Below are 23,060 nucleotides of genomic sequence, written 5' to 3'. Positions count from 1 at the left end.
AACCGAGACCAATCGAGAATAGTGGTAAAGGCATCAGGCTAGAGATTTGGAGTTCTACTCCTGCCTTAGTCACAAATCCAGCTGGGTGACCTTGGGTCAGATAATCTCCTTCACTCCTAGGCAGAATAAGGTCATGGTAAACCCCTTGTGAAAATCTTTCCAAGAGAACTACAGGGACTAGTCTAAGGCAGCTGCCAGAGACAACATTGACTCAAAGGCAATCCCTGTGCAAAGGAGAAGAAAAAAGGAAAGAAAGAAAGAAAGAAAGAAAGAAAGAAAGAAAGAAAGAAAGAAAGAAAGAAAGAAAGAAGAAGAAAGAAAGAAAGAAAGAAAGAAAGAAAGAAAGAAGAAAAGGAAAGGAAAAAGAAAAGGAAAAAAGGAAGAAGAGGAAGTTGGAGGAGAAAGAAAGAAAGAGAAAGAAAGGAAGGAAGGAAGAAAGAAAGGAAGGAAGAAGAGGAAGATGGAGGAGAAAGAAAGAAAGAGAAAAAGAAAGGAAAGAAAAAAAGAGAAAGAGAAAGAAAAAGGAGAAAGAACTCTGAGTAGTAATTAAAATGAACTACGCATAACAAAACCCAATCCCTAGTTAATAGAAAGAATGATCACTATGATAAATTTAAATGCCTATATGGAATTCCTACACCTATACGTCATTAAATTTATCCTATAACAGGATACCGTATTATCTTATTTTTAGAATCCAAATCCTTTTCAAAAATAGATAACGTTCATATTTTGGACCCATTTCTTAAAATAAGAAAGGTGAGTTCCTTTTCTAGCTAGCTAATATTACCCTCTTTTGTTGTACCCCAGACCTAAAAGAGTCAAATTCTGCATGGGATGACAAAATGCACGATTTAGGAATGTAGTTCAGTACCATATTGAAATTCTTAAATATAATATTTCTTTCCAGAGTTATATTTTATATATGTATTAATTTGAAACCAAAACAAAGCTGTAACAGAACAAGACCAAATCCTGCGCATTAAAAGAATGTTCACATTTCTTACATCGGCAACCTAAGACAGTTGACTAAGGATTCTGAGTCAGTGCAACACAATTTATTCCTTTTAGCCCAGAAAAAGTTTATCTTGAGTTGGCACAGAGACTCAACACTCTTGACTGTGTGGGAGAGAGCAGGAAGAAAGGGGAGGAACTGATTTGATTTGATTTGATTTGATTACATTTATATGCCGCCCTTTTCCCCAAGGGGGACTCAGGGCGGCTCACAATTCAAATCAGGGGAGGGGGTACAGACAAGAATAAAAAAGACGGAACATAATAATACATAATTTAAAAAACACACAGCAGTCATACCATTCGAGGCGGGGGGGGGCAACAGCTCTTTAGCCCCAGGCCTGTCGGAACAGCCAGGTTTTAAGGACTTTGCGGAAGGCCTGGAGGGTGGTGAGGGTTCAAATCCCCACGGGGAGCTCGTTCCAGAGGGTCGAAGCAGCCACAGAGAAGGCTCTCCTCCGAGTAGTCGCCAGTCGACATTGGCCGGTGGATGGAATTCGGAGGAGGCCTAATCTGTGGGATCTAATCGGTCTAGTGGAGGTGATTGGCAGCAGGCGGTCTCTCAAGTACCCAGGTCCAATACCATGAAGGGCTTTATAAGTGACGACTAGCGCCTTGAAGCGTATCCGAAGACCAATAGGCAGCCAGTGCAGCTCGCGGAGGATAGGTGTTACGTGGGTGAACCGAGGTGCACCCACAATCGCTCGCACAGCTGCATTCTGGACAAGCTGAAGTCTCCGAATGCTCTTCAAGGGCTGCCCCATGTAGAGCACGTTGCAGTAGTCCAGTCTAGAGGTCACAAGGGCACGAGTGACTGTTGTGAGGGCCTCCCGGTTCAGGTAGGGACGCAACTGGTGCACCAGGCGAACCTGGGCAAATGCCCCCCTGGTCACAAATGGTGTTCGAAAGTCAGCTGTGGATCCAGGAGGACTCCCAAATTGCGAACCCTGTCTGAGGGGCGTACTGTTTGACCCCCCCAGCCTGAGAGATGGAATACTTGGCCAATTAGTAGGAGGGAAACACACCAGCAACTCCTGTTTAAGAGGCATTGTAGCCTGATATGGAACAACCTCTTATTTTTCATCCCTCCTTTCCAGTAGTTGATCTATCACTGTAAGCTTAAAAATGAAATAAAACAGATCTGGCTTGTACTACCAATTACCAATGGGGCTGAAGTGTCCTTGCAGGCACATGCCTGCTTGGAAAGGCTTTCAGAATCACATGGAAATCCGGAAAGCATGTGTGAGCTGCTAAGATGCTAGAAGTAGCTCAGACGTCCATATCTTTATGTCCACTATCACTGAGCTTATACAGGTGATTTGCTGTCTTAGGGGACAAATGTATCATCCAGGCAAATCATGGATTATTTGCATTCTCTATAAAGCTGATTGAGGACTCACCTAAAAAATGGTTAGAAAATCCTGCAACCACAGATCTTACTTTGCTTGTCGTCCCAGCCTCAAGTTTATCTGTTACATCTGGTAACAGGTAGCAATTTTATAATGGTTCCACCACAAAACCGCGGACGACAAAATCGCGGTCGACGAAAGCGCGCATTTGACGTCATCACAGCGCGACGAAAACATCACGCTGTGATCGAAAAATGTAAAAATAAAGCGAAAACCTTACCCTAACCCCCCCAAACCTAACCCTAAACCTAACCCTTAACCTAACCCTAAATCTAACCCTAAACCTAACCGTTAACCTAACGCTAAACCTAACGCTAACCTTTAACCTAACGCTAAACGTAACCCTAACGCTCTAAACCTAACCCTAACCCTTAACCTAACCCTAACCCTAAACCTAAACCTAACCCTTACCTTTATGTGAATCGGCTTGCTTTAATTTTATTTTTATTTCAATTTTTAATTTTTTTCGTCGCACTGTGATGACGTCAAATGCGCGCTTTCGTCGATCGCGCTTTTGTGGACTGCGCTTTTGACGGGTCACGTTTTATAATTTCCTACAATTTTTCTTATCAATTTAATGTTGATGTCAGCGTTCCAAGGATCATGTAGAATTAAATCAGAGTCCAAGGCAAAACGATCCTTAAAGTTCCAATTTAATAAAGCAGACATCTTAGCATATCTGTGTTAATCCCAATTCTGGAAAATCACGTCAGAATCCCACCCAGTTAAAAGTTCATGATCTTGTCCCCATACCCACAGTCCATCACATGGTCCAATCTTCTTCTTCCATGCTGGCATCCACACCCAGCTGCTTCCGGTCAGGTGTAAAAGTGCGGAGACAAAAGATGACCTTGGCTTCTAGAAAAGAATGAAAAACAATACATTCCACAATCCTACTCCTGTCTATTCCCCCCTCCCATCGACTATACTAATGAAACAGCACAATGAAATAAGAGAAAGTGTGGCAGGCCAAAATTCTGAAAGGAATATAATTGCAGGCCTGACAGTTGAATCCCTAGAGGTACATTCAGAGGAGCCAAAAGGCATGTCATGGATTAGCCAGATGACATCTTTGTTGTTGAGTATAAGATTTTAGCAACTGTCCAGGGCTCCCAAGTACTGCTCCTGGTCCCGATTAGAAGAGTTCAAGTACCATCCACGGTGGCGCAGGGGTTAGAGTGCAGTACTGCAGGCTACTTCTGCTGCCTGCCGGCTGCCTATAATTTGGCAGTTCAAATCTTACCAGGCTCAAGTTTGACTCAGCCTTCCATCCTTCCGAGGTTGGTAAAATGAGGACCCAGATTGTTGGGGGCAATAAGCCGACTCTGTAAACCGCTTAGAGAGGGCTGTAAAAGCCCCGTGAAGCGGTATATAAGTCATTGCTATAGCTATTACTATCCTGTGGTACAATGGTCATTCACAGCCACCTATTATATAGGTAAGTCGTCGACCTATAACCACAATCGAGCCCAAAATTTATGTTGCTAAGTGAGAAATTTGTTAAGTGAGTTTTCCCTCATTTTACGACCTTTCTTGCCACAGTTGTTAAGTGAATCACTGCAGCTGTTAAGTTATTAAGTGAATCTGGCTCCCTCCCCCCCCCTCCGCTGGGTTTGCTTATCAGAAAGTTCTAAAGGTGATCACAGGACCCCAAAACACTTTAACCATCATTATTAACAAGAGTTAATTGCCAAGGTGTCTGAATCTGGTCATGTGACCATGGGGATGCTGCAATGGTCACGCGCCAGTCACTTTTTCAGTGGCACTGCGATTTCAAACCGTCATTAAGCAAACTGTTTGTAAGTCGAGCATTACCTGTGCTGTGGATGCATTCGTGGGAAAGCTCCAACTAGCCTGTGGCACAGGATGGCTAACTCCCTCTGTGTCAAAAGCTGCAAGTTCTGACTCGTTGGCAGGCTGGGTGAGATCTCTAGTCATGGGGTGACATCACCAAATAAAGCGGGCCTTAACATTTTCTTTTCCATCGTTGCGACCTCTGAAAGGTAGGAATTGGATCAATTCATCTCGCAGAGGACTCCTGCTCTAATTTTCATTTTTTATTCGACTAACTCAAAAAAATTGCACTGATAAAATTTAGCCGTATTGTTGATCAACGTGACACAGTTTGGGAGTTTTTATTAAACGGAGGGTTTGAAGCAGTGGTGGGTTTCAAAAAATTTTCAAACCTACTCTGTGGGTGTGGCCTCCTTTGTTGGGAGTGGCTTGCCGGCCATGTGACCTGGTGGGAGTGGCTTGCTGGCCATGTGTTTTGTTTTCTTTCTTTCTTTCTTTCTTTCTTTCTTTCTTTCTTTCTTTCTTTCTTTCTTTCTTTCTTTCTTTCTTTCTCCCTCCCTCTCTCTCTTTCTTTCCTTTTGTCTCTCTGTCCCTTTTTCCTTTTTTCTTTCATCTCTCTCTCACTTTTTCTTTTTTTCTTTATTTATTTATTTATTTCTTCCTTTCTTTCTCTTTCTCTCTCTGTTTGAGTCTGTGTGTGTGTGTCAGTGGTGGGTTTCAAAAAATTTTCGAACCTACTCTGTGGGTGTGGCCTCCTTTGTGGGAGTGGCTTGCCAGCCATGTGACCTGGTAGGAGTGGCTTGCTGGCCATGTGTTTTCTTTCTTTCTTTCTTTCTTTCTTTCTTTCTTTCTTTCTTTCTTTCTTTCTTTCTTTCTTTCTCCCTCTCTCTCTCTCTCTCTTTCTTTCGTTTTGTCTCTCTGTCCCTTTTTCCTTTCTTTCTTTCATCTCTCTCTCACTTTTTCTTTCTTTCTTTCTTTCTTTCTTCCTTTCTTTCTCTTTCTCTCTCTGTTTGAGTCTGTGTGTGTGTGTGTGTGTGTGTGTGTGTGTCAGTGGTGGGTTTCAAAAAAATTTGGAACCTCTTCTGTAGGTGTGGCCTGCTTTCCGGGTCCACTGGTGGAACCTCTTCTAACCGGTTCGGTAGATTTGACGAACCGGTTCTATCGAATAGGTGCGAACTGGTAGGAACCCACCTCTGGTGTGAAGCAATGTAACGTCTCAGGTTTTTCTTTTTCTTTCATTCCAGGCCTGGCCTTAGCACCAAAGAGAGAGAAAAAATGTGCTGTCAAAATATGGCCCTTTTGAGGATAGGTTTCAGCGGCGCAGTCTCCAGGGAAAGAGATAGGATGCTGGGAGCAGTTCAGGCTTCCCCTCCGTGTTACAGAATCATTTAGAATCACCTAGGATTCTCTTAAAAGTAAAAATGGAGGAAAGCAGCTCAAGAGCCGAGGTGGCGCAGTGTTTAAATGCAGCACTGCAGGCTACTTCAGCTGACTGCTAGTTCGGCAGTTCGGCTGTTCAAATCTCACCGGCTCAGGGTTGACTCAGCCTTCCATCCTTCCAAGGTGGGTAAAATGAGGACCCGGATTGTTGGGGGCGATATGCTGACTCTGTAAACCGCTTAGAGAGGGCTGAAAGCCCTATGAAGCGGTATATAAGTCTAACTGCTATTGCTACTGCTATTGCTATTACAATTAACGTATTGATTATATTAATGTACTCCTTTAGATTATGAGGTCACTCACAGCTGCAAGGAAGTTTCCCCCCCTCCCCTCGTGACATACTCAGTCACCCGGTTCTCCAACATAAGGTGTTGCCCCTGTTTTGCCTGTATAACCAGTTAGGTTAGGATGAAATTAAATGAGAGACATATTACAGATGAGTCAGCCACACTTGGCGTTTGGGATCATTCAGACTGTAGCGCGGGCGTTAGCAGTCTCCCGCACGTTTCCTTGAAAATACATTCAGTGTGTTCAGGGGAATGTGCTGAGAGTAACAGTGCAGAGGATTGCAACTTCTTGTTCCTTCTTCCTTGTGTTTGCAGTTCACAGCCTTCTGATCATTGCTTTGAGTAGGTGATTTTGGGGGGCATCGTTCCCTCCTTTCCCATTTCCATTCGGGTATGTAGTTTTTTAAAAAGGAAAGGAAAGGTTTCCCTGTCCAGTCGTGTCCGACTCTTAACGGCGCATTGGTCATCTTGATTCCTTGGCTGGAGGGAACCAGGGTTATCCAAAGTCATTTGCGAGACCGCCTACTGCCACATACCTCCCAACGGCCGGTGAGATCCCACAGGGTGGGCCTCCTTCAGATGCCGTCAACCAGGCAATGTCGGCTGGCGGCTCCCCGGAGGAGAGCCTTCTCTGTGGCTGCTCCGACCCTTTGGAATCAGCTACCCCCAGAGATCCGGACCTCGCCCACTCTCATGGCCTTCCAAAAAGCTGTTAAAACCTGGCTATTCCGGCAGGCCTGGGGCTGTTGACCTCACTGTTGAGGTCCAGCCCCGATCAGATTGAGTCCGTGTGTGTGATGTTTTTTTAAATTGTCTATCCTTTATTCTTTTTATTAATTCTTTTTTTCTTTTGCTTTGTAAGCCGCCCGGAGTCCTTCGGGATTGGGCGGCCTATAAATGTTATTAATAAATAAATAAATAAATAAATTTGCTTGGTCATGTGGCCAGCATTGCTATATGCCAGAGGCTCACTGAACACTGATATCTTCTCCCCGAAAGAGGTTCCCATTAATCTATCCACATTTGCATGCTTGGGGGGTCTGCTAGGTGTTAGGCACAGGTTTTGCTTCGTTGCAGTATCTTAATATGTTTTATGGGTAAACTTGTTACGGCATTTTCCAGCTAAAGAGCAAGTAAAAATATTTCCATATGCAAAGCAGTCGCTTCTTTCTTGCGTAAGCTGACAAGCAGAAGGCCTAACACAAAAGAGAAATGGGATGATGAAGGAAGAGAAGGAAAAAAAAACCCAAATCCTGCCATAGTTATAATACAGCAATCAGCATCCATCTGGAATAAAAAATAGTTGAAGAGCCGTAGGAGTTGACGTCTTAGCATTCAATGAAATGACGTGTTATCTCCCCAGTTTCCTCTCTAAAGTACTACAATCTTATGAAATAGCTGCTTTTCTTCAAACCGAACCACTAAAAATCCTAGAGCCGAAGTGGCTCAGTGGTTAAATGCAGAACTGCAGGCTACTTCAGCTGACTGCAGTTCTGCAGTTCGGCTGTTCAAATCTCACCGGCTCAAGGTTGACTCAGCCTTCCATCCTTTCCGAGGTGGGTGAAATGAGGACCCGGATTGTTGTTGGGGGCAATATGCTGACTCTGTAAACCGCTTAGAGAGGGCTGAAAGCCCTATGAAGCGATATATAAGTCTAACTGCTATTGCTGTTGCTATCATTGATCTCTCTGTGCTGAATTTTTTTTCTGCTATTCTGAATTTCTATCATGCCTTAATTAAAAGAAAAGAAAAGTGCCTTATACGATGCAGTTCTAATTATTTTGGATGCAAGCAAATAGGAAACTGATCGCTAACCACAATATGCTTAATCAGCTAAAGCTAGTTAACATTTAGCCTTCATAACTTTGCCGTCGAAAGATAATGAAGATGTAGGAGAAGCTGTGGTTTAACTAGCTAGCAGTCTTTTTTTTCCCCTTATAAGGCACCTGTGCGTGCTTTAATGCTGCTCTAATTGCAACATGCTCCAGCCAATATAATCCCAAAAATGAAACCAGATTTATATAATTTATAACTTCCGCCACCAAAGTCCGGGCAACCGAATTCTGTTCAGGTTTACACCAGAGAGAAAGCTTGTGTGAAATTCGGCGAGGTTTAATCTCTGGAAAATATATGGCACCGTTTTAATCGTAAGACATCAAAAAGTGTTTACTCAGAAATCAGTCTTAGGGAGTTCGGCATGACCTACTGTGTAGGATGTGTGCATAGGATTATCTGTGTATATACGCAATCTTAACTGATCGATTTACTGAATAAAGCTGGCCAGCTTTACGTCAACCAAGAGTGAGAAACAGCCAGGCCCAAGGGTTGGATTCTGGCCCAGACTCTCTCCCATGGGCTGAACTCCATTTAAATTGAGGCAGCAGGAGTCAAGCCCTGCCTCTGAGGAATGAAGCATTGGGGCTTTGAAGCAACTTTCTTCCTTCCTTGAAACAGGCCTTGTAGTTCTTCCTTGCCCTTCGGGGTGGAGGAGCCAAGGTGGCGCAGTGGTTAAATGCAGCACTGCAGGCTACTGCTAGATCAGCAGTTCAGCGGTTCAAATCTCACCGGCTCAGGGTTGACTCGGCCTTCCATCCTTCCGAGGTGGGTAAAATGAGGACCCAGATTGTTGGGGGCAATATGCTGACTCTCTGTAAACCGCTTAGAGAGGGCTGAAAGCCCTATGAAGCGGTATATAAGTCTACTGCTATTGCTTTAAAGACCAGGGCCCAAAGCAGTTGGCTTCTATTGCCAGAGTCCCTGCTCGACCAAGTGCAAGATCAGCTGTCTGCACCTTCCTCCAGGGATGAGAGACAGGTGTCTGTGGCTGGGCTCCCCCACCCCACCCCAGGCCCTCAGGCTTGGCCCAGATTGTAAGGAAGACAAGGGATGGGCCCATCCCTTCACCCAGAGGTTCTCCATAAACTGTGTTTATTCACTCACTCTCCTTTCGTAGATGACAACCTTACTCCGAGTGTGGGTTATACGAAAAGAATCTTCATAATTAAGGTTTATCTCAACAAGTCATGGCACTGGATTGTCAAATACCATTTTTTTTTCCCCAATAGGCTGTCCATCCTTCTTACTAGGAAACTGCTTGCCTGTATCTGGATGAGCCCAAATGGGTTTCCTCACTGTGAGCAGCAAACTTTGAGACATAGTTCAGTGGGACTTGCTGAATCGTTTTCTTTTAATCGTATTTCTAAACTTTTATAACTCTTTCAGCTGCTGCCACAAAAAAAGAACTCCTTACACAGATTTGATTACATTGGCAAGAGAATCTTTCTGGTTGGTTGACTGTCTGTCGATATATTTATTTATCTATCTGTCATGTATCATCCTGTCTATACATCCATTCCTCTGTCCAGCTATATGTTGTTTACAACGGGGTTAAAGCACGTTCCTCAAAGTTAAGGCAGCTAACATGGCACGACATAACCGCGATGTCAAAAGCGCGCCAACAACAGCGCGCCGACAACAGCGTGCCGACAGAAGCGCAATTTAACTTAAGGTAAGGGTTAGGTTTAGGGTTAGGTTTAGGGTAGGTTTAGCGTTAGGTTTAGCATTAGGTTTAGGGTTATTTTTAGGGTTATGTTACAGCGCGCTTCTGTCGGTGCGCTGTTGTCGCGCGGTTTTGACGGTGCGGTTTTGTCACCGCGCTTTAGTCACACGCTTTAGTCTACCGCGGTTTTGTGGTGGAACCGGCAGCTAACCTTTACTGAATATGCTTGATCACTTTTCCTGTAACTTAACAGAAGTGTCCCCAGTTCGTTGACTTGTTCTTCAGATACTTCACCTCTGTTAAATCTCTCGCGAGGTTCTTCTTTTTTTTCAGCCTTCGCTTTTCCCATCAAATTTCCCACGAAGTTTCCAGGAATCCCTTCAAGAACAACCGAGTCAAATAATTTTTCCAATTGTCTGACAGATCTTTTTCAGAGTTTAAAAAATCTCACTAATTATATTACTCATGGGCTTTCTAATTGCTAATAGAGCCTCTGACCCATCCGAATCGACTTTTACAATATATCAACCGTTTCTAAAGTCCCAGCTTGGATCTTCTTCCCCTAACAATCCTAATTAAGCAACCATATTGCCACCTGTCTAATGCAGTAAGAAAAATAGATTTCTAGTTTCCCATCTACATTAAATTTCCTCTCAAAGGTTACTTGTGGAATACAGTGATTGCTAAGGAATATATTCTTTCAAGTTTCCCTTTGGTTACTGCTAAAAAATTTTTTTTTGTAGCCTAGATTGTATCAACTGCTCCTAGGACTGCTAAATTGTACAAAATCTCTCCCATGAGATTATCCATGTTAGATCTGCTGACATGGTATTTCCAGGCAATTGAGGTACAGGAGTATAATTCCCATTTATTAAAACTCATTGAATGAATAATTCTCAGCATTCTTAAGTGTGGGAAAAATATTACAAAGCGAACACACCCACTTGCCTAGGCAGACTTATGGCATATTAATTTACCTGTGTGAATTCCTGAATAATGCTCTTGATATTTTTCTGTGTTACAGGTGCTGTTCTTCCATTAGATTTTCACAGATTGCTATGTATCTATGACTATTTTTTTTTCCTTGTAAACCACTGTCTCTGTTATATATATTACTATCTTGTGGGAGATGCTTTTAAATTTTGCAGATCTAGTTTTTTTTGTTTTTAGTTCAGCTACTTTCTCAAAATTGCTACAGCAACTTTTGGTGAGCTATATTGACAGGGAAGGGAGCTCCAGAAATCGGTTAATCAATCAAATGTGTAATTACAGTCATAGACTGTAAATTGAAATCATAGTCATAAATCAAGACCTAAATTGAAATCTCAGTCATATACAGCAGAAGGGCTCATGTTTAGGGAAAGCATTTATAAAGTTTACATCAAGATTATGCATTCTCAAACTTCACCATACATTACTAAGGAGTGAAGTGGTGGTGATGCTTAACTTGGTCAATGTTGATTTCCCCCCCCCTTCTTGAAGAGGAATAGGAATTATTCAATATATTCAAGCCCTTGAAGAGCATTCGGAGACTTCAACTCGTCCAGAACGCAGCCGCGCGCGCAATTGTGGGTGCACCTCGGTACACCCACATTACACCTATCCTCCGCGAGCTGCACTGGTTACCGATCAGTCTCTGAATACGCTTCAAGGTGCTAGTCGTAACTTATAAAGCCCTTCATGGTATTGGACCTGGGTACTTGAGAGACCACCTGCTGCCAATTACCTCCCACAGACCCATTAGATCTCACAGGGTCGGCCTCCTCCGGGTTCCATCTACCAGCCAATGCCACCTGGCTATTACCTGGGGGAGGGCCTTCTCTGTGGCAGCTCCGGCCCTTTGGAATGAACTCCCCGCAGGGATTCGGACCCTCACCTCTCTCCAGGCCTTCCGAAAAGCCGTCAAAACCTGGCTGTGCCGGCAGGCCTGGGGGTGATGAGTTCCCCTCCCCTCTCGACTTGTATGGTTGTGCGACTGTTGTCTACTTTTATTATTTGTATTTTGTCTTTTATGTTCCCCTTTTTTCCCCCCCTTGAATTGTTCGCAGCCCTGAGTCCTCCCGGAGAAGGGCGGCATACAAATAATAAAATACAAATACAAATACAAATATTTTTTTAATGGGAGGATTTACCAAGAACAGTGAGAGCAGCAAGCTTTGTTCAATGTTTATTGGCTGTTCTTAATCCAAAAATGACAGTAGAACAACATACTGAGAGTTTTACCATCTTTTTTTGCTTCTTTTTAAATATCCTGCTTGAACTCCCCCCACCCCCAAGAGAAAAATAAGAATTCTTCTATTTTTGTGAGTGTGTAATGAGATAAGAAATGTCTACTCATCTCTCCAGAAAATACTTGCAGGAATCTTGACTATGAGATACTTTGATCTCTTTATTTTGGTTTTGAAATATAATATCTCACAGTCCGATAGAGTGTGCCTCCTCTTTTCTTATTCGGTGAAGAATAATGATGCCCACATGTAGCAGTTCTTATGTGCATGCGCTGAGCAATTTCCCAATAATAGATGCCCTGGGGATAGCTGAGTTTCCCAAGAATTGTCAGATTTGCCCACACAAGCAGGACCTCAAAATGCATCAATGCATGTATACTTTGTACCTAGTCTCCCCCACAGGTGGGTTTCTGCCAGTTCGGCCCAAATCGGGCGAGCCAGTGGTGGCGGCGATGGAAGGCTCCGCCCACTCACCCGGACGTTTCTGCGCATGGATGTTGCATTACGCATGCACACGTTTCGCGCACGAGCGAACCAGTAGTAAAAAAAAAAATGGAAACCCACCACTGGTCTCCTCCCTTTGATCTGCATTTAAGGACCAGATTATAGAAAAATGTTTATCAAAACCCACAAGCCAATTTTCATGTATCTAAGAATGCGGAATAGTCTTCTAAAACCAGAAAGACGATCATAAGAGGAATCTTGCTGTACAGGCTGAAGGGGTTGAGCAACTTCACCACTGCCTGATCCTTCAGAAATTTTTGGGTGGTAAATACCTAGCATAGTCACCTAGCTTTCTTTTTCTCCTTCAAAGCACAGATTCAAAGATTCTCTCCCCACCGAAAACCACCAATGTTCTTCAATTCACTTTTTTAAAAAAAGAAGAAGCTATGAGGCTATTCGCATGACTCAAAATACTCCTATCGTTGCGTGTTTTGTTAATCCGATTTTAAAAGTAGAAACTTATTTTAGATGGCTATCTCAAAAGTTGCTGAAACACCTCTCTGATCCTCATTTTTTGTAAGCCACAAAAATGAAAAGACCTTAGAGAACAATCACTACAAAATGTAGCATCTATAGTTGACTTCTGTTTACAGACAAGGGTGGGGCTCAAGACTGGATTATTGTAATGCGCTCTACATGGGGCTGCCCTTGAAGAGTGTCCAAGGACTTCAGTTAGTCCAGAACGCAGCCGTGCGAGCGATTGTGGGTGCACCCAGGTACACCCACGTCACACCTATCCTCCGCGAGCTGCACTGGCTACCCATTAGTCTCCGGACCCGCTTCAAGGTGCTGGTCGTTACTTACAAAGCCCTTCATGGCATCGGACCTGGGTACCTGAGAGACCGCCTCCTGCCGATTACCTCCCATAGACCGATTAGATCTCACAGGTTAGGTCTCCTCCGGATTCCATCCGCCAGCCAATGTCGGCTGGCGACTCCCCGGGGGAGAGCCTTCTCTGTTGCAGCTCCAGCCCTTTGGAACGATCTCCCTGTGGAGATCCGGACCCTCACTACCCTCCCGGCCTTCCGCAAAGCCACCAAGTCCTGGCTGCTCCAGCAGGCCGGGGAGCTTGTGAAACATCCAGCCCCACGGAAACTGTGAATGTTGCGTTTTTAAAAGTGTTGTCTTTGTCTATTTATCCCCCTTCCCTTGTCTATTGTGAGCCGCCCGGAGTCCTCCGGGAGTGGGCGGCATACAAGACAAATACATTTAATTTGTCACTCTGATGTTAACAAGACAGGTGGGTTTGCTTTCAGAAACTCTGTTTCCCTGAAAGTAAGACCAGATCTTATCTTAATCTTTGCTCCAAAACACACATTAGGACTTATTATCTGGTTAGGTCTTATTTTGGGGGGGGAAATAGGGCAGTAAATGCATCTGACTGATGATCTTAACGGGGGGAATATTTTGGGGGTGGGGCTTATGAGAATCCTGAAAAATCATACTAAGGGCTTATTTTTCTGGTTGAGTCTTATTTTGGATTGGATTTGGATTTATTCGACTTGCATGCCGCCCTATTCCCAAAGGGACTGGAGGAAACCCCTTAGTAAGCGAGGAGACTGACACATATTTTGGCTGTTTCGAAGTTTGCAGCAAGGCTGCCTTTAAGAGGGAGGAAAGGTTGCCTTGACAAACAGATGATAGAATATAGAGCATTCTATTCGCCACATGGCTGTCATTGCATTCACACTAGTAATTTACGTGGCACGTCAAAACCGCGGTCCACTAAAGCGCGTACGTGACGTCATCAGCAGCGCGACAAATACGACAGCGGAGAAAAAAGGGCGCTTTAAAAAGCGCTTTTAAAGCAAGCCGATTCACATAAAGGTAAGGGTTAGGGTTAGGGTTAGGGTTAGGTTTAGGGTTACGTTAAGCGTTAGGGTTAGGTTTAGGGTTAGGTTAAGGGTTAGCGTTAGGTTTAGCGTTAGGTTTAGGGTTAGGTTAAGGGTTAGCATTAGGTTTAGCGTTAGGGTTAGGGTTAGGTTTAGGGTTAGGTTAAGGGTTAGCGTTAGGTTTAGCGTTAGGTTAAGAGTTAGGCTTAGGGTTAGGTTTAGGGTTAGGTTTGGGGGGGTTAGGTTTAGATTTACACGTTAATTTTAAGTTTACCGCTCACAGCGTGCTGTTTTCGTCGCGCTGTGATGACGTCACGTACGCGCTTTCGTCGAGCGCGCTTTAGTCTACCGCGGTTTTGTGGTGGAACCATAATTTATTTTCTTTACAATGCCTTTTATGCCTTGAGAGATTCAAAACCTTGTCTCCCAGCCCAGTTTATTTAAGCTCGGAGAACCTGATATTGATTTTAATATGTGATAATCCAGATATTAGGTCTGTTTTTTTTTTTTTAACTCATGCTCATGTGAATGACTATGGGATATAAGTTCTCAAGAGGATGTGGCTTCTGAGGAAAAATACATGTGCAGAGTTGTAAGATATTATTATTCTGCAGCAGCAGGGTGGTGTAGTCAAGAGTTTGTCAAGGCTGCTTCACTTAGTAACCAAGAAAGAATCCACTCAACTCCATTTTGCAGAATTAAGAGTACTTTTACGGGTTATGAGTAGATAGCAGCTAAGCAAAGCAAGATCTGAGGCAAAAGCGCGCGGAATCATAGATATCAATAGGTGACCCAACCCCCTCCCCTTGGTAACCCCATCCCACAGTCCAATCAGCACATTCCTCAGGTGTCATGTGGGAGACATCTTCAAAAAGCATCATCACGCTGGTATGCTGGACAGTTGGCCTTGGCGGCAAAACCTTTATCTGCAACATGCGCACAGCCGAGGTGGCGCAGTGGTTAGGAGTGCAGTACTGCAGGCCACTTCAGCTGACTGTTATCTGCAGTTCGGCGGTTCTAATCTCACCGGCTCAAGGTTGACTCAGCCTTCCATCCTTCCAAAGTGGGTGAAATGAGGACCCAGATTGTGGGGGCGATATGCTGACTCTGTAAACCGCTTAGAGAGGGTTGAAAGCCCTATGAAGCGGTATATAAGTCTAACTGCTATTGCTATTGCTAGATGGTGAGAACATGGTGAGATGGTAACTTATAAAGCCCTTCATGGTATTGGATCTGGGTACTTGAGAGACCGCCTGCTGCCAATTACCTCCCACAGACCCATTAGATCTCACAGGGTTGGCCTCCTCCAGGTTCCATCTACCAGCCAATGCCATCTGGCTACTACCCGGGGGAGGGCCTTCTCTGTGGCAGCTCCGGCCCTCTGGAATGAACTCCCTGCAGGGATTCGGACCCTCACCTCTCTCCAGGCCTTCCGGAAAGCCGTCAAAACCTGGCTTTGCCGGCAGGCCTGGGGGTGATGAGTTCCCTCCCCTCTCGACATGTATGGTTGTGCGACTGTTGCTAATTTTATTATTTGTATTTTGTTTTTTATGTTCCCCTTTTCCCCTTTTGAATTGTTCGCTGCCCTGAGTCCTCCCGGAGAAGGGCGGCATATAAATAATAAAATTCAATTCAATTCAATTCAACACCTCCCTTTATACAGTCACTCCTGTGGTGACACTTCCCCACCCACATACAATGCCCCCCCCTTCCAGTTTCAATGGCAGCCGAAAGCAAGCAGCAAAACAGAGGCTGACAGAGTTGATACTGACTTGATAGCACACTTAATCAGGGTAATAACAACATGGAACTAAACCACCTATAGGGGTGTGGTGGCTTCGCAGTTAAAGACACTGAGCTCGTCAGCTGGAAAGCTGACAGCCTGGGTTTGAGACCCAAGTGCTATGCAACAGGGTGAGCTCCTGTTCTTGCCCCAGCTCCTGCCCACCTCGCAGTTCAAAATCATGCAAATGCAAGTAGATCAAGAGGTACCACATTGGTGGGATAGTAACGATGTTATCTGTGCCTTAGCTGGTAGTCAGGCTGGCCACAAGACTATAGAAGCGTCTTTGGGCAATGCTGGTTCCCGTGGCTAAGAAATGAAGGCAAACACTGCCCTCTAGAGTCCGACACGAACTGGACAGGGAAAACATTTAACTTTTCTATACCACATATATTTTTTTACAATTTTTTTTTTCATTTGCAATGCAGACTATTTTAGAGTAGGGATTATTAAAAAAAAAACTTGTGTAAGTTTTGCACAGTGGTGGCGCAGTGGTTAGAGTGCAGTACTGCAGGCCACTTCAGCTGACTGCTATCTGCAGTTCGGCGGTTCAAATCTCACCGGCTCAAGGTTGACTCAGCCTTCCATCCTTCCGAGGTGGGTAAAATGAGGACCCGGATTGTTGTTGGGGGCAATACGCTGACTCTGTAAACCGCTTAGAGAGGGCTGGAAGCCCTATGAAGCGGTATATAAGTCTAACTGCTATTGCTATTGCTATTGATGTAAGCCAGTGCGGGGTGCATTGGTTAGGGTGCAGTACTGCAGGCCACTTCAGCTGACTGCAATTCTGCAGTTCGGCGGTTCAAATCTCACCGGCTCAAGGTTGACTCAGCCTTCCATCCTTCCGAGGTGGGTGAAATGAGGACCCAGACTGTGGGGACGATATGCTGACTCTGTAAACCGCTTAGAGAGGGCTGAAAGCCCTATGAAGCGGTATATAAGTCTAACTGCTATTGCTAAATTCCATTCCCCCCCCCCTCTTTTTACATTAAACACTTTTACATTGCGACGTACTGTACACAAAAAATGAATTAGGAAATCTGTTTCGTATTGCAATGCCTGATTTGTTCCACTAGGAGGCTCACATTCCCCATAGATCAGTTCTAAATTTAGTTTTTTCTTCTGAAGAAAAGCAGTAGGGAATTAAATCACACTATACTTTACTATTATCGGGATGATATTGCCTAATATTTGCTGTTGATTGACAATGATGTTCATATAAAGTGTACAAAAACTATTTGTCCTGAATCCCTAAAAATGTGCTGAGGCAGAATGAGTTTTTGAAATGTACCCTGAAGAGTTAAAAAGCAGTGGGAGTCCATGAAAGTATGTCGCACTGCTAATTCTCTGCTTTTCTAGACGTCACACTTGGGCTAAAAATAAACGTGAGGAGAAAAACCATTGAACATGTAGAGTTGTGCAAGGTTTACTATTCCTTATTTGCATAAACCACAGTCAGCTATGCAGAAATAAACAGAAATCTAAGCTGGTTCCCACGTTTAATTATTTGTATCCCTTTTATTTGTTTCCTTTCCTTTTCCTATTTTTATATATATATTTTTCCCCTAAAATGTCTAATATATAAATATATGGGGTGAGAGCACGAGACAAAAAAAATTCTAAGCTAGTTAGGTTCATCAAGACACTAACCTCAGTTATTTTTCTGGGTTCCACCACAAAACCGCGTCCGACTAAACCGCGTAGCTGATGTCATCAACAGGGCGAAAACAGCGCGGAGACAGAAGGACGCTGTAAACCCTAAACCTAAAATTAACCCCTAAACCTAAACCTAACCCCCCTAAACCTAACCCTAAACCTAACCCTAACCCTTAACCTAACCCTAACCCTTAACCTAACCCTTAACCTAACCCTAAACCTAACCCTAACCCTAACCCTTAACCTAACCCTAACCCTAACCCTAACCCCCCTAAACCTAATCCTAAACCTAACCCTAACCCTAACCCTAACCCTTAACCTAACCCCAACCCTAACCCTAAACCTAACCCTAACCCCCCTAAACCTAATCCTAAACCTAACCCTAACCCTAACCCTTAACCTAACCCTAAACCTAACCCTAACCCTAAACCTAAACCTAACCCTAACCCTAAACCTAACCCTAACCCTTAACCTAACCCTAAACCTAATCCTAACCCTTAACCTAACCCTAACCCTAACCCTAAAGCTAACCTTAAACCTAACCCTTACCTTAAATTGAATCGGCTTGCTTTCAAAGCGCTATTTAAAGCGCCCTTCTTTCTCCGCGCTGGCTGTTGTCGCCCTGATGATGACGTCAGCGACGCGGTTTAATCGGGCGCGGCTTAGTCGAGCGCGGTTTTGACGGGTCACGATTTTTCTGAATGCCAAGATGAGCATTTGTTCAGTAACTGAGAATTAACTATGTTTGCAAAACCTGTAAGTGCACCTTCTGTGAGGTTAATAGGTCCAACTGCTGCTTTGGGATAAAATCCTAAAAAAATGCTTAGTCATATGAATAGACCCTTGGCCTGCAATGTACGTATAACTAGACCTGAATATATTCATTTAGTGCTGTTTTTAACAAATTGGGCAATTTATCCGAAGCAGAGCCGCAGACTGGGAGGGGGAATTCCTGATGTCGAAATGCATAGTGTTCAGGCCTGGCTGAGTTATTTTGGCCTCTGAAGGTACCAAATTTCACAAAAACCTTTTCCCGGGAGTGAAAACAGAGCAACAGTAATCAATAACCTTTGCTGCAGGTTTGTGAGACCCAAGTCACCTTCCAAAACCTTCCTCTGAGGATCACCTGCTTTTCGTGTGCAGTTCAGGGAATAGGAATAATAGGAATAGGGTACGGTAGAGTAGAGTAGAGTAGAGTAGAGTAGAGTAGAGTAGAGTAGAGTAGAGTAGAGTAGAGTAGAGTAGAGTAGAACAGAGTAGAACAGAACAGAACAGAAACAGAACAGAACAGAACAGAACAGAAATGGATAGAAATAGAATAGAGTAGAGTAGAACAGAACAGAACAGAAACAGAACAGAACAGAAATGGATAGAAATAGAATAGAGTAGAGTAGAACAGAAACAGAACAGAACAGAAATGGATAGAAATAGAATAGAGTAGAGTAGAACAGAACAGAAACAGAACAGAAATGGATAGAAATAGAGTAGAGTAGAACAGAACAGAAACAGAACAGAAATGGATAGAAATAGAATAGAGTAGAGTAGAACAGAACAGAAACAGAACAGAACAGAACAGAAATGGATAGAAATAGAGTAGAGTAGAACAGAACAGAACAGAAATGGATAGAAGTAGAGTAGAGTAGAGTAGAACAGAACAGAAATGGATAGAAATAGAATAGAGTAGAACAGAATAGAACAGAACAGAACAGAACAGAACAGAATAGAATAGAATATTCTTTATTGGCCAAGGTTGACTGGACACACAAGAAATGTTTTTCTGGCACATAAGCTCACAATGTATATATAAACAACAAGTAATAGGTCATAGATCATCAATCATCGTTACAATCATTAATCATAAGTTAGAATTGATAAATCATAAGAAACCAATAGAAGAGGATAGTAGGGAAGATGAGAAAAAAATGAGAAACGAGACATTGCTGTGGGATTAAGTGTTCAGCAGAGTGATGGCACCCCGGGAAAAAGCTATCTTTGTGCCGAGTTGTTTTGGCATGTAATGCTTTATAAGGGGGGCATTTGCATTAAAATGTAGGCAGTTCTTGATATGGATTGACAGGCATTGGGCTATCAAGTCTAGATTGTTGACAATGACTAAAATAATTCTCTAGGCATCCTCCCACGAGGGAGTCTGTCAAGGGGCTGAACTTGGATCCAGTCTCCAACTCAAGTTACAACATCATAAACTATCCTTGGCTTTTTTTGTTACAGTAAATCATTGTCAAATGATTTTGGACAGTAGAACAGTGGACTGAACCAAAATGTCAAGAAAGGGACACATCACTTATAGCAGTGGTTCCCAAACTTGGCAACTTTAAGACTTGTGGACTTCAACTCCCAGAATTCTCCAGCCAGCGGAGCTCAATTTAAATGGAGTTCAGCCCATGGGAAAGGGTCTGGGCCAGAATCCAACCCTTGGGCCTGGCTGTTTCTCGCTTTTGGTTGACGTAAAGGTTGCCAGCTTTATTCAGTAAATCGATCAGTTGAGATTGCGTATATACACAGATAATCCTATGCACACATCCTACACAGTAGGTGAGTGATTCCCAAACTTGGCAACTTTAAGACTTGTGGACTTCAACTCCCAGAATTCTCCAGTCAGCAATCCGGGTCCTCATTTTACCCACCTCGGAAGGACGGAAGGCTGAGTCAACCTTGAGCCGGTGAGATTTGAACAGCCGAACTGCAGAACTGCAGTCAGCTGAAGTAGCCTGCAGTGCTGCATTTAACCACTGCGCCACCTCGGCTTCATTTCTACAGAAGACCCAATTCTAGGCTAAGAACCCCATAAGCCAGTGGTTCCCAAACTTGGCAGCTTTAAGACTTGTGGACTTCAACTCCCAGAATTCTCCAGCTAGCAGAGCTGAAAACTAGGAGTAAAAGAAACAATCTCAGCTAAAGATGGATCAAGAAATAACAATAAATGTCGATAAACTTGAATGGACTGAACGCACTAAAAAAAAAAGAGAGAGAGAGAGCCCAGATGTTTAATATTCTTAAGAAATTGAAAGTAGATATGGGTTAATGGGTATAGATGGATGGAGCAAAGAAATAAAAAGCAATGAAAGAATAGAACCACTCTCAAAAATAATAATAATTATGAGTAAAACAAGGGGGTCATGACTGGTGAAATCAAATCAGGATGATAGCTGGCATATAGACTGTAGAATGATAGAGGGAAAAAGGAAATGATATGGGGAAAAAATGGACTCGTGGAAATAACATCCTCAAGAAAACACAGACTGGATTTGAAAGAGACAACTGTAACAATAGAAAAAGAAAGGAAGGGAAGAAGGAAGGAAAGGAGGGGAGGAAGGAAGTAGGGAATGGAGGGACGAAGGAAAGAAAAGAAGTGGAGGGTGGAAGAGAGAGAGGGAGAAGGAGAGATAGTAGGAGAGGAAATGTGGAGGAGAGGTAGGGGAAGAAGAAAGAAGTAAGGAGAGTTGGGTGGAAGGGAGAGAAAGAGGAGAGGAGGGAGGAAGAGAGAAAAAGAGAAGGAGAGAGGTTAGGAAGGAGAAGAAAGAGGGGAGAAGTAGGGGAGAAGTAAGGGAAGGAAGAAGGGGAAGGAGAGAAGGAAGGGAGGGAGAAAAGAAAAGGAAGAGAAAATAAGGTGGTGTTACAACAGGTACTAGGGATGGTAAACAAAGCAATCCGAACTATACCTTATAACCTTTCAAATGGAATAATAATAATATTGGATTTGAAAGAGACAACTGTAACAATAGAAAAAGAAAGGAAAGAAAGAAGGAAGGAAAGAGCTGCAGAGCTGGCTGGAGAATTCTGGGAGTTGAAGTCCACAAGTCTTAAAAGTTGCCAAGTTTGGGAACCACTGACTTATAGGGACGTTCCTACTGTATAGTTACAGATGCGCCAAGGTCTTGGATTCTGGTTAGTGATAGATGAAGCTTTGTCCTGATTTATGTATGATTACGTACAGTATATATTGCCGAGGTGGCGCAGTGGTTAAATGCAGCACTGCAGGCTACTTCAGCTGACTGCAGTTCAGCAGTTCGGCTGTTCAAATCTCACCGGCTCAGGGTTGACTCAGCCTTCCATCCTTCCGAGGTGGGTAAAATGAGGACCCGGATTGTTGTTGGGGGCGATATGCTGACTCTGTAAACCACTTAGAGAGGGCTGAAAGCCCTATGAAGCGGGATATAAGTCTAACTGCTATTGCTATATTGGAGGGAAGTGATGTAGCACGATGGAAAACATTGAATTGTTGAATTGTTTTTCGGAGCAACTTTAGATTTAGTTTATGCTTGGTTTGCCTTGCAGGTCTTCATCGCTGTGAACTGCCTTAGCACGGATTTCTCCTCCCAGAAAGGCGTCAAAGGCCTCCCTCTCAATCTTCAGATCGACACCTACAGCTACAACAACCGAAGCAACAAGCCCATCCACAGAGCTTACTGCCAGATTAAAGTCTTCTGCGACAAGGTAAAGCTGACCCAAGTCCTTCTCACCTCTCTCCAGGCCTTCCGGAAAGCCGTCAAAACCTGGCTGTGCCGGCAGGCCTGGGGGTTGATGAGTTCCCCTCCCCTCTCGACTTGTATGGCTGTGTGACTCTTGTGTATTTTTAATTACGTGTATTGTGTTTGTATCCCCTTTTCCCCTTTTGAGTTGTTCGCCGCCTTGAGTCCCTCCTGGAAGAGGGCGGCATAAAAATAAACTAAATCTTAATCTTCTTGAATCTTTGGTTTCGGCCAAAACATTTAATATAGCCGCTCAGGGGTACCAAGACATGCAAAGAGAAAGAACACCAGAAATTATGGATAGGAAGGTGGATGGGCTATCCTTTGGAGCTGGTGAAAGAGACAGTTATTCTCTGATGGTGGGGAGATGGCCAGTGAAAAGATGCCAAGGGATGAGCATCAAAATAACACAGGGGTGCCATGTATTAGAGCCGAGGTGGGGCAGTATCAGTGTTTCTCAAGCTTGGCCACTTGAAGATGTCTGGACTTCAACTCCCAGAATTCCCCAGCCAGCATTCGCTGGCTGGGGAATTCTGGGGAGTTGAAGTCCAGACATCTTCAAGTAGCCAAGGTTGAGAAACACTGGGTTAAATGCAGCACTGCAGGCTACTTCAGCTGACTGCTAGTTCTGCATTTCGGCTGTTCAAATCTCACTGGCTCAAGGTTGACTCAGCCTTCCATCCTTCCGAGGTGGGTAAAATGAGGACCCGGATTGTTCTTGGGGGCAATATGCTGACTCTGTAAAACCGCTTAGAGAGGGCTGAAAGCCCTATGAAGCGGAATATAAGTCTAACTGCTATTGCTATTGCTATTGCTATTATGTACAGATAATCCTCAACTTATAACCATTGACTTAGTGACCATTTGAAGTTACGACGACATTGAAAAAAAGTGACATGTGAACATTTTTCACACTGATGATCACTGAGGCATCCCCGTGGTCATGTGTTCAACACTCAACGCTTGGCAACTGACTCATATTTATGACAGTTGCAGTGTCCTGGGATCATATGATCAGCTTCTGACAAGCAAAGGGAGTGGGGAATCCAGATTCACTTAACAACTATGTTACTAACTTAACAAGGTCGTAGAATGGGGCAAAATTCACTTAACAAACGTCTCAC

At 43.8% G+C, this 23,060-nt stretch overlaps 1 protein-coding gene across 4 annotated transcripts in view; it reads left to right on the top strand.

Moving 5' to 3' along the window:
• GRHL1 (grainyhead like transcription factor 1) overlaps positions 1-23,060 on the top strand; it is a 93,079-nt gene that overhangs the window by 43,330 nt on the left and 26,689 nt on the right. For all 4 annotated transcript variants that reach the window (XM_087702762.1, XM_087702761.1, XM_087702759.1 and 1 more), the window contains exon 9: positions 21,743-21,901. In XM_087702762.1, the coding sequence (XP_087558888.1) occupies positions 21,743-21,901 (159 nt within the window). The remainder of the gene's footprint in view (positions 1-21,742; positions 21,902-23,060) is intronic.

The sequence above is a fragment of the Thamnophis sirtalis genome, unplaced genomic scaffold, assembly GCF_051295495.1.
Source record: "Thamnophis sirtalis isolate CommonGarterSnake01/CBP01778 unplaced genomic scaffold, rThaSir2_p1.2 scaffold_16, whole genome shotgun sequence".
Classification (NCBI taxonomy): Eukaryota; Metazoa; Chordata; class Lepidosauria; order Squamata; family Natricidae; genus Thamnophis; species Thamnophis sirtalis.
The sequence above is the reverse complement of the archived record's forward strand: the minus strand, read 5'-3'. Positions and strand labels throughout refer to the sequence as shown.